Source organism: Oreochromis aureus, linkage group 9 (assembly GCF_013358895.1).
Source record: "Oreochromis aureus strain Israel breed Guangdong linkage group 9, ZZ_aureus, whole genome shotgun sequence".
Classification (NCBI taxonomy): Eukaryota; Metazoa; Chordata; class Actinopteri; order Cichliformes; family Cichlidae; genus Oreochromis; species Oreochromis aureus.
Window position 1 is genome coordinate 23,873,522 of NC_052950.1, and position 12,434 is coordinate 23,885,955.

General features: G+C 36.8%; 1 protein-coding gene across 2 annotated transcripts; it reads left to right on the plus strand.

The window, feature by feature from the left end:
• The first annotated feature begins 1,231 nt into the window (after positions 1 to 1,231).
• LOC120441989 (ADP-ribosyl cyclase/cyclic ADP-ribose hydrolase 1-like) lies at positions 1,232 to 6,977 on the plus strand. 2 transcript variants are annotated; one of them, XM_039617683.1, is made up of 8 exons: positions 1,232 to 1,291; positions 3,993 to 4,118; positions 4,215 to 4,353; positions 5,182 to 5,264; positions 6,074 to 6,147; positions 6,433 to 6,519; positions 6,671 to 6,754; positions 6,856 to 6,977. In XM_039617683.1, the coding sequence occupies exons 3-8, from the start codon at positions 4,218 to 4,220 to the stop codon at positions 6,911 to 6,913; spliced, it is 522 nt and encodes a 173-aa protein (XP_039473617.1). In that variant the 5' UTR covers positions 1,232 to 1,291; positions 3,993 to 4,118; positions 4,215 to 4,217; the 3' UTR covers positions 6,914 to 6,977. The 2 variants fall into 2 exon arrangements, with proteins under 2 accessions (XP_039473617.1, XP_039473616.1); XM_039617682.1 differs by lacking the exon at positions 1,232 to 1,291 and adding an exon at positions 2,929 to 3,121.
• The last annotated feature ends 5,457 nt before the right edge of the window (positions 6,978 to 12,434 follow it).

Genomic DNA, 12,434 nt, shown 5'->3' on the forward strand with positions numbered 1-12,434 from the left:
GGCAAAAGATCGAACATATTCAACTGTTAAATGTTAGGACGACATACTGAAACTTGAAACCCACAGTTACACATCATTTATGACTGCACTAGAGCTCGGTGACCGGACGATGTTGTCATGCAGTTGTATAATGGCAACACAGTTGAAATAGACAGGATAACTATTTTTCAGAGCCCAAAGGTTGTCTTTAAGTTTGGCAAATAACTGATATGATTTTTATTGCTTAGTGAAATTGTTATCCTTTAAAGCTTGTAAATAGCAACCTATCAGAAAGTTGCAGTGGGCCTGAGAGGTCAAAGGTCACTGCAACTTAATAGTGTTGATCCTTAAAAAAAGTCAAAGCGCTTCACAATTTATTTATTTTTTTGTGTTGTTTTATTTTTCTTTGACAGAGAGTCATGTAGTCAAGGATCCATTGTAGACCTGATCCAAATCCTCCAATCCAGAGGTTTTCACTGGACCTGTACAGACAATGACCAGTGTTAATGTTCAGTGTTTGGAAGTTTCATGACATCAAAGTTAATTATGAATCTGGAATAGTGGTCTTAGACCAAAGCATCATATCATGTGACAATTGTTGGTTAACCCTATGCGGTATAAGTCATCAAATGTGCTTTATTGCTACTTTTTTTTTACACAGAGGTTATAGTGTCACTTTCAAAGTAAATCCAAAAAAAGGAATAATGAATACTGGAAACACTGTCATCCTTAGAACTGATTAATCTACTTTAGTCTAATACCTTTAATGTTGCAAACAGACTCATCTGTTGGTACCAGAGATGGGCAGTAACGCGTTACTTGTAACGCGTTACTGTAATCTGATTACTTTTTCAAGTAACGAGTAATGTAAGGGATTACTATTGCAAAAACGGTAATTACATTACCGTTACTTTCACGTAGGAACGCTGCGTTACTGCGTTACTAAACCGTGATTTTTTTGCGAGAACGTCTCATGACAGTGACGTAAGCGAGTGCGACGTTCGTGACAACAGCTGTCTGCAGATCATAATATATCGAAGTGCGGGACAGAGTGTAGCATGCAGCGTTTAAAGCGTGGAAGTACTGACCTTATTTTGAGTTTGATTCCATAAAAGTGACAAAAACATTAGTGTCCGTTGTGCGTGGAAGAAAACTTCTTTTACAGCGAAAAAAACCCTAAACTTCCAAGCAAGCACCGAGTGCACTACGACGTAATGTGAAACTCACAGAGAAACTCATGGATTCTTCCACTGACCGCTGCAGCACACCTGCACCAGGGTAAACCTCCGCCTAACCCAGTCCTGCTTTACAGGTGAAAATAGAGCGACAGGACCGCTAGTCTTTGATTTTATTTATTTTCTGCTGTGTTTTACTTGCATCTATTTGAAAGAGTGAGTGTAAACATAAAAAAATTTTATTTTATGTGCTGGAATGTGCAGAAAATAGGTTTAAATGTTAAACAAATTTCTTCCAGTCAGAGAATGTTGCATATAATTTAATTTTTGCTTGATGCATAAAGTTAAAAGATTAAAACTAATAAAACAAGTTTTAAAAAGAGACGTTTCCATTTGATTACATTTTGTATGATGAATTATGCAGAAAAAGTAGAATTGGGCTGAAAGATCTATCGCTTTATTACCTGTTCAGGTTGTAAATCGTGTTTTTAAAAAGTAACTAAGTAACTAAGTAATTGATTACTTTTGAAAATAAGTAATCAGTAAAGTAACGGGATTACTTTTTGGGGGAAGTAATCAGTAATTAGTAACTGATTACTTTTTTCAAGTAACTTGACCAACACTGGTTGGTACTGCTGTGACTTCATTAGAAACGTTCGTCTATTTGTAGAATTAAAACCTGCGAGTTAATCAGTGTGCTCCAATCCCCTTTGCCCCCTGAACTGCACTGATCCCATTTAATTAGCAGGGTTAGTGTGCTTTCTGAAGACAAAATTTCTTGTTTCACTGTCAGGGTTGTGTTAATTTAACTGAAAAGTGAAAACTAGCGCTCTGTCTTAAAACAAGACAGATATTCATGGCATAGAAAAAAAGTATATTTGATTTAACTGGGTTCAATAACCTCTTTTTTGACACTGGGTGCCTCAGCATTGTAATCTCTGAAACACCATTCTGGGTATCTATCTTTAAGGGCTCACAAAGAAAATATAAAAGCTATGAATTCTTCCCCCACAAACATTTCTAGAGATTACACAGAGTGATCTGAAAAACAGAAACTATCCAGAGACCGGTAGTTCTCTGGTAAACAACATGAAAGTGTGAATCCATCCTGTGTTGTATCAACAGTTCAGGCTGCTGATGGTGTTGCTGTAATGATGTGAGGGATATTTTTGACAACTTTGTACCAAAACTGTACAACTTAGTACTGAGCCTCACTTAAACCCCATATGTAAAGGGATGGGCAGCTCAAATAATATAAACTGGCTCCTTGAACATTACAGTGAGTTCACTGCACTCAAATGGTCTCCACAGTCACCAGAGCTCAGTCTAAAAGAGCACCTGTGGCATGTGGTGAAAAAGAAAATTCAAATCATGGAAGTTGCAGCAACTGTGAGATGCTGTCATCACGTTCTCAGAGGAATGTTTCCAGCATCTTGTTGAAAGTATGTCATGAAGAATGAAGGCAGTTCTGAATGCAAACAGAGTCTGGTGCTGGGTTGGACACTAATAATGTTGATTAATTTGTCACAACAGGTTGAAAATGTAGTAGAAATAAAATAAGTTGAGTATATTTCTGATAAGATTAACTGTTTTACTGTTTTTTATGACATGCGTTTATGAGCACTTGGTACGTGTCCTTTGCTCTTTTACCTCCTTTATGGTTGTACAGGACTTCTGATTGGAGAGAGCTTGAATAGTTTGTGTGCGCGGTCATTCTGCGTCTCAATAAATAGACGTCCGAGCTCGCGCGATAGTGAAAGTAAACAACATTTTGTTGGCCATACTTCTCCAGAAGTCTACATTTTTATGACTTTTTACACATTTTAAATGGGGTTGTGGAAGAAAGTACTCATTGGGGGTGGCATCACTGCTCTTATTACTTTAATCCTCGCCTTGTCATTGGGACTGACTCTCGGTCAGACGAAAATTAAATCTACATTTTTCTCTAGGTGTGAGAAGTTTAAAGAGTAAGTGATGATATTTCAACACTTTTTTTATTTACATTTTTTATTATGTCTGTAAAGAGAAAGGCAGCTTCAGCCTGATGATAAGCGCACACACATGCATGCACATATGATACAATACACATTATCAATACATTAATATCTATTAAAAATATTCAAATAGTTAAGGATTACTCAATGAATGTGTACATGTGCACTTGCATGTTTGAGCGGTCTTGACAAATGCAGGATTGACTGCATTTGAACTCATCAAGTGGCAAGGCTGCTCTGCTTAACAGCAGGATCGGTATTATAGTCAGTGATTGATCTGCTGATGTTCTGTATCCAGTCAGCTGGTTGGCACGACATTAATATCTAATAGTAATGTATACCACTGCACATACAGTACATAGACAGAATGATAATGTGTCTTGAGTAAATGAGATGTGAACTGCAGGTTATCCGTCAGGTGTTTTTGTCTGTTTCCTTTTGTGATATTTGAATTTTGCTTGTTACACAATATGATATCAGCAGGTGCACATTCAGCATCCACGGTCTAACCCCATGGCAATTTCCCTGCCATGAACTTCTTTCAATAATATTTTTAATCATCTGGTTTTGCTGACAGCAGGTTTTTGTTTTTTTGGTTTGTTTTGGGTTTTTTAAGAACAAATATATCAGAGTTATGTAAATGCAGTGCACTATTTAATTTAATTTATTTATTTAGGACATTGCATGTTAATGAACATAAATGTAAAAAAATTACATGAATGTAAACATACCAAATTATAGCCCAAAGGCTAATTTCCATCTCCATCTCCATCCATTTAGCATATTTAGCATTTCTTTAAGTATAAACACACTTAAACATTAACAAACTTTATTTATTTTTCAGACATGACTGTCTAAAGTTATGGGATCTCTTTGAGAAGGCCTAGGTGAACAAGGATCCATGTAACGTTCCAATGGAAGCTTATAATCCCCGATTGCTGCAGCCCCCTTCAAACCTCAGTGCAACAAAGTAATAATCAATGATTACACCATCTCAATCATCCCATCTGCCACAATCATGCATGATCTGTTTAAGAATGCATAGATATCTGTGTTTGTGGGTTAGGTGATGTTCTGGAGTGACATGAAGGATGTGGTCCATGGTTTAACTGCGAAGAGAAAGGATTGTTTTGTCACTTTGGAGGACACTCTGTTGGGATCTGTCCTGGATGGTCTGATGTGGTGTGGAAAAGAAGGCAAAAACGGTAACACTTTCAAAGCAGTAGATAAGAAACATTTATTATTTGAACAGTTCACAAACTACACACAAGCTAAAGAGCACCGACAGTTGTTTATATAAATCATACTGGAGCACTAGGCTGTCCTTTAAGAAAGAAACCTTCTAACATTAAACACTATCAGGCTACAGAAAACAGAAACATAGAATTCTACAAGCCTTTCTATGTCAGCAGAGCATCTTTCTAGCTTCCCCTTTTAAAAAGAATAATTCAAACCACAGTAGAACAGACATATCAAGATTCATTAATAGCACTTTTTTCTCAAATAAACTTTTTGTAATAGTTTAATGTTTTGAGAAACACATGTTTTCATTCTCCCTGAGAGTTATACTTGCCATTATATCTGTACACTGAATATTAAAGCAGAAACATTAGGAAACAGCTCACGAGATAGGGCACAGATACTGTTGGAAGATGCATGACTATTTCACAGTGATATATAATAATAAATGAATCAATCAAGCAAGCAAGCAATTTATTTATATAGCACTTTCAGATCAGCCCCCAGCTGAACCCAAAGTGCTGTACACTTGACATGCCAAAGTGATACATTGAACATGTTAAAAAATATAAAAATAAATAAAATATATATATAAAAATAATTATTAAAATGACATTAAAATAAATAAAATTAGCATAAATAGCAAAGACAATAATAAAATAGTATAAAAATGATAATGAGAATCAATAGTAATATGTATGTCTTATCTAATGTTGTGAGATTACTTTTTTTTCTTTTTAGTTGTGTTTTATTTGAAGAGCTAATCCAAGAAAATATGCATGTTGTTGTCACAGGTACCTTCTCTAATGGGTGCCCCGAATGGTCAGAGTGTGAAGACAACCCTGTTCGTTCATTTTGGAGAAGTGCCTCTGCTGCTGTAAGTTTTCAACATGAATTTGCTCGCTTTTCTTTCTCTCTTTTAAACAGTATACTCCTGAGGTCGTGCATTGGTTAAAATAGCACATAAGTGCACTGCAGAGTGCAGCAAATCCCTCCTGAGTATAAGTGATAGTGAAAGAGAAAAGAAATGTTCACGCTGTCTCGTTGTCTGTCAATGAGGCTTTGTGTCGGTCTCCATGGAGCGCTCTCCTGAGTGAGCAGCAGCCCACATTCAAAGGAGCCCTGAGACCAATAGCTATGCATTTCAATAGTTAAAGGGAATATCCCCCCTAAAACAGATTCAGCTCCCTGGTAGACATGCTCCACTGTGTATAATAAACTTGAATTTATAAGTTGAATGCATTTGAGTGCAAATGCAAGGCCTACATAGCTTTAAATAAAGTAGCTTTTGACTTTGGCATTAATTTAGAGAGCACATACCATAAAGTAAGGAAGAGATAAAGCTGAGTGCAAGAATATATTAAATGTTTTTATGAATGAAATGCTGTTTTTGCCTACTAAACAGTGACCTCTCCCAAGACAATCGAGGGCTTTTATTGTTATGCTTGGAATTTGTTATGTTTTTCTCATCAGTCTACCATTTCCTTATGTGCATGATAATCTTAGCAAATCTCTAGAATTATTCTTGGAATGATTTTGTTGTTTCTTAAAGAGTGTATCGACCAGTAAAGACTGGGTAAACTCAAAGGTGAACTATAAGAAAAACTGGAAGAAAGATTTTTGTTTTTAGTTTTTTCTTACAAGACGAGTGAGTGTTTCTTCAAAAACCCCTCTGTGTGTTCATAGTATGCAGATGCTGCCTGTGGTGATGTCACGGCAATGCTAAGCGGGTCCACCACCACACCATTTGATCCTACAAGGTAGGGCTGCTTCTGCTTCTCTAACAGTTTCATGACTTTTAGTAGAAAAGTTAAGAAATGTCTGATAGCAAATGATAGCACAGTGATTGTGTCTTATTGCTGTTTTATCGCCGTCTTGATGCTTTGCTGCTTTGAAGATGGCAACTAGCAGGAAGCGGTCACAGACGATCCTAATCTTCAGAGCAATCATTTTAAAAGCAACGAGACTGCAAGATTATTGTAGACAGCCACAATTGTGGTCTGGTTATGGTTTAAATTTTTGTTTGTTTTTTTTCCTCTTTTCAGTATTTTTGCAAGCATTGAGGTGATGAGGCTTAAAGCCCTTAGGGTCAGTAGCCTGAATGTTGTTATGGCCTTGAAGAAGAACACCAAGTAAGATTTCCTCTTTTTACACAAATCTGTCATCACAATGTTGTCCTTTATTTGTTTGATTTAAATCAGTGAAGCCAATCGGCGCATGAATGTCTTTAAACTGATCTTACATTCACTGCTTCTGTTCCATTTCTGTTTCTAACATCTTCAGATCAGACTGTACAAATGCATCCTTGAAGAAATTACAGAATCAGTTAGATCCAAACGTAACATACACCTGCAAAGACGTGGCTGAGTAAGTACATGTGTGTTACAGAGGAGCTGTCGACCTGTTTGCATCTGTCCTCTCAAAGCACAACTGATCTCTTTTTATTATCTTGTAATCCTTTCAAACAGACATCGGGTTGAGCAATGCGGGTCCCAACCAGAGATAACGTGTGGAGCCTGCTGGTGAAGATGTCTGATTATATCAGACACAACACAATACCACTGAGTATTTTTGTACATGTGAAATATATTTGTCTAATCAACATCTCTAATACTGCTGCTATCTCCTGGTTGGCAGAATATGTATTATTGTCAAAATAAATGTTAACGTACGAGGTTGTAAACTTTATTGGACTCCAAAGTGTAATACTGACTGTTGTGTAATCACACCCTAATCCAGCACCATGTGCACCATGTCTTTGTTGTTTTCTAGTCATTTTAAAGACTTTAAATTCCTGTCCAGCAGGAATAATTTAAAAATGTATGCTGCAGAAGTCTTGAGATTATTTTATTTATCTCTTGCTTCCAAGAAGGCAGGATTTCTTGTTATTTCAGATCTTCAACAATAATTCTCCGGGCTTTTTTTGAAGGCCTGTCAGTTTTTCTTCGGACGCTCTTTGGAGTGACTTACTAACAGTGATCCTTCAGCATAAAAAAGGCAGCTGAAGTCAGGGAATGAACCAGTGTAGACACAACACTGACAATTAGCAAAGAACCAAATATAAATTGTATCTTTAGGCACTTTGTTACTAACAGACTTTCTCATAAATGCATCATTTGTTCCAGTTTATTTAGAAAAATCTACAAATTGTTTGGCAGATTAAGAAAAAGCTGGATGGAAAATCAGTGGCAATGGGTGTTAATGAAGGAAGAATCCAAATCAGAGATTGGCAGTAAGGTGTTACAAGTTAGGCACTACAGTAAACCAGGGGTGTCCAACTCCAGGCCTCAAGGGCCGGTGTCCTGCAGGTTTTAGATGTGTCCTTAATCCAACAAGGCTGATTTAAATGCCTAAATTACCTCCTCAACATGTCTTGAAGTTCTCCAGAACTAATCATTTGATTCAGGTGTGTTCACCTAGGTTGATATCCAAAACGTGCAGGACACCGGCCTTTGAGGCCTGGAATTGGACGCCCCTGCTGCAAACTCTAATCAATTACTTTTTTCAACTAAGTAAGTAAGGGATTACTATTGCAAAAAAGTAATTAGATTACTGTTACTTTCTTATAAGCACACTGCTTTACTGCGTTATTAAACCGTGATTTTGTTTGTGAGAGTGTCTCATTACAATGACGTACGAGCGTGATAGCAACAGACACGTGTGTAGATCAACAATGGATATTATGGAGTGCGGGAGAGAGTACAACCATGTAGCATTTAAAGCTTGGAAGTACTGACATTACTTTGAGTTTGATTCTGTAAAAAGTGACAAAAGCATTAGCGTCTGCTGTAGACTCTGCATGGAAAGAAAACTTCTTTCTACAGCAAAAAATTTAACTTCAAATCTGAGCAAGCACCAAGCACGCTGCCACAGGAGTGTGAAATTCACAGAAACCCCCCGGATCCTTCCACTGACATGATCGCTGCAGCACTGGACAAACCTCCACTGGCCCCACTCCTGCTACACAGGTGACAATAGATTTAAGAGCGACAGGACTCAGTGCTGCTGAGTCTTTGATTTTATTGATTTTTTTGCTTAATGCGATGTGCATAAAATTAAAATATTAAAACTAATAAAACAATTTTTAAAAAGTGACTTTTTCATTTGATTCAATTTTATAAGATGGATTATGCAGAGAAAATAGAATTGGGCTGAAAGGTTTATTGCTTTATAACCTATTCAGGTTGTGTGTCATGTTTTTAAAAAGTTACTTAGTTAAAAGTAACTAATTACTTTTGAAAATAAGTAATCACTAAAGTAACTGGATTACTTTCTTGGAGAAGTAATTTGTAACTAATTACTTTTTTCAATTAACTCGACCAACACTGCTGCTATTGCAGTAAAAGCGTACCAAGATATAAAAACACACAGTGGAACACTATCAGGCATGGATTGGTCTCCCCAGAGCCCAAAACCTCAACATTATTAAAGCAGTGTGGGAATCATTTTGACAGAGAACAGAACAATAATCAGCCAACATCCAAAGAAGAGCTTTGAATGTCCTTGAAGAAGCCGTGACCCAGTATTCTGAGCTCCTTGATGTCTTTGTTATTCTTTTGAGTCTAGTTTCATTTCAGTTTATCTAGTTACATACTGTCATGGCCAGGTTACAGTTTTAGTTCATGATTTATCAAGCTCCCCATTTGTCTCATCTCTGTGTGAAGTTTTCCGTGTCAGCTTGTCATGTTAAGTCTTCATGTGTTTATCTGTCATGTTTCATGTCCAAGTTTTCTTTGTTTGTCAAGTTTGAGTCATGTCTGTGTCTCGTTATGTTTCTATGAGGGGCCGTACAAGCCAAAATTCATTCTTTCACTCTCACACACATACATTCTTCTTTCACATACATATATTTTCACTCTCACATACATATATTCTTCTGTCAGACACACGTATTCTCACTCTCACATACAGTTATTCTTCTTTCACATACATATACTTTCACTCTCATATAGTTTTATTTTAATTTTTATATTTAGATATTTTTATTCTCATGTTTACACATATTTAACACACACATTGCAATATTGTTCTCTCTTATACATGTATTTTAATGTACATATTTACAAATTTTCACTCTAACATACATGCATTTTCATTTATGCATTCCTACATTTTGCTCTCATTTACATGCATTCAGTTTGCATTTAATTTCACAAATAATATATGTATGTAAGAAGAGAATGCATACATGTCTGAAGAAAATATATGTATGCAAGAGAATAATGTATGTGAATGAAAGAGTATAGTGGAAACGGAAGGAGTTTAATGGAAACGGAAGGCTGGGTGTCTGTACAGCTGTGATTGGCTGAGAAGCACGCTGGTCACTTTCAAGTGTCTGACAGCATGGAGGGGGAGAAGAAACTCGAGTTCTTCAGCAAGCTATCGGGGTGTTAAGAAATATTTTATCATCTCCTGAAACGGTCACATCGTTGTCCTCGTCACTTGATCGAGATGGGACGGGCTCAACTTTTTTTTTACGTGCGCTCAGAATAGTGGCACAAAAATAACGCCATAGTGACCCACCAGCTGACCGGGTGGTCACTCGGGTTAAACATAATATATAAAGCTCAACTGACAAAAAATCACCGACTACACCACCAGGTATTATAGGAAAAACCATAAAGCCTTTGAACTAAAACAAACGCTGTTGTGACAGCGATGTTGAAAGCACATGACATGCAATCATGCATATATACCAACAAGACAGTGTACATCACTGTCACAACAGCGTTTGTCCTTCCTTTATCCTTTATCTTATCTTATCATGTCAGAGGCCAACTGAAACCAAATCCACCTATATAAAAACACCCCATCAGACACACAGTATTTTCCTCAGCACTTCACAACTGCCGCAAGGTATAGCGTTTTAACTTTTTATTTTTTCGGATCCCAGACACAGTGGTGTGAGGTAGTTAGCACACAGTTTGGACATGTAGACAACATTGTTTGTTTGGAACACATCAGCAGAGAGGTAGAATTCATAGCTGTTCATAAGAGTTTAATTTAATCTAACCTCATTTTACGGATCTAAGTGGCTCCTCATCACTAGCCAATTTACCATTTTATTTAAATATCAGAATTTTCGGAATGATGATCCAAGCAGGACACAGAGGCTGCTAGTTTTAACGCACCAGAATGCAAATATAAATAAAAGCCTGACTATCCTGAGAGCCTAGCTGCAGCGACACCTTTCTTTTACACGGATTCCTGGATGTGTGTTGGAGCCCACTTTGCTACCAGCACAGAGGGTTTCTGACAGTCGTGCGCTGCTTATACAATAGAGAAAAGTAACAATACAGTGTGTTTCTCTGCTCCAAGAAATCCGAGGGCCTTTCACACAGTAAGCATGTCTGTTATACCCAGCGCATAAATGTTTGCGTGTTAGCGCTGATTATTCAAACCCTGTTTAAAATGTGACACATTTGTTATCCAAAAACATTTCCTCTAAATTTTGCAAAGTTACTCATTTAAAAATTACATTTTTGAATTTAATTGCATGACAAACATACGTTAGACTCTTGAGCATATTTATATAGCTACATTCACAATGGTATAACCGTGCTATATAAAAGATGTCCAAGCACCAATGCACTCTAATGCAAGCCTCTAAACTACATGTTGATAAGTGCATGAAGTTAATCTCTACCTCTACAGCTGAAAACAGTTTGTATCCGCACTCTGAGGGTCTGCTGAATTGTTTTTAATATGGCACTTTTTTGATGAACTGCAGATGATGAATTCCTCTTTATTGTAGAAACTGGCCCTAAGCTATTGTTGCTCATACTTAATGAGTTCCCTAGCTACTTCTTTACTATGTCAGTAAACTTTTTGAAAAGGAAGGTGTTGTAGATTTAAAGAAACATCCTAATTGAAGCAAAGGCAAAAAATTGGAGTGAATCTTATGTGACTGTTCATATTAAAGCCAACAACAAGTGAAAATCCAAAAACCGGCTCCAATCCTTTGTATTAATGTTCTCTCTCTCTCTCTCTCTCTCTCTGTGTGTGTGTAGGTGTGTGAGTGTGTGTGAGTGTGAGTGTGTGTGCCCTCACAGAAGGAAGGTCACAGCAGAAGCTTTTCTCAAACGCATTACCAATCAGTTTATTTTTACAAGAAGTGTAGCCCATACAATGGTATAAATGTATTCTTTGCAATACTTTATAAATATGAAACTAAAGATTTAGAGTTCATGCACATTGTGAAACAAGAATCTAATATTTTGTGTCACAATGATTCCTATAAAAGCATGTTGTTTATGGGCATAATGTAACAAATCTTTTGTGGGCCCTATTAATGATCAATGATGATTGAAGAGGAAGCTTGAACGCTGGCTCTGGACATGTTTTTTCATCATAAACACTGTGATATGAAACATCGTTAAAGTGTCACTCCAGTAATGCTGCTGGGAGAAAGAAGTGTTGACTCATGTTTTTTAATAGAAGACTTAAAACACGTAAACTCTAATTTCAGGGGTTTATTTTAAGTTTACAGAATATAACATCTGGTATGACGATGAGTTTTACTTCTCGCTGTCCGTGTTATGCGTGTCCATTTATCATGTATGCTATTTTGCTCTGTGGACTGTAAAATGTTTCATTGTATTCATGAAATAAACCAGACTTTCAATGTCTGAATCTTTTACTGTTTTTCTGCTTTTGTTCACTTCAAGTTTGATAAAACCCACAGACATCCAGAGTTAACTCACTAACATTGTGGAGCAATCTCATTGTATTTAGCTGCTTTTTCCCTAAACACAATAAGTTGACTGAGAGAAATGCCTGTAGTCCTCCACTTTGATCATTGTGAATGTTAAAGGAGATTTGTTCCATTGACACCTTATACTAGTGTTTCCTACACTTAATCCAACACTACTATGTTCTATTTTAATCCAGATTCCTTTTATAGATTGCAGTGAAATTTGTTAAACCGTTCCTTAATGGGAGAGAAGTACACGTCACTCTTTACTAACACATTGTAGATAAGTACATTATATTGCTGGACGACACAGCTAACAGCCTCACACACTCTTTAGATTTTTGAAGTTTTGTG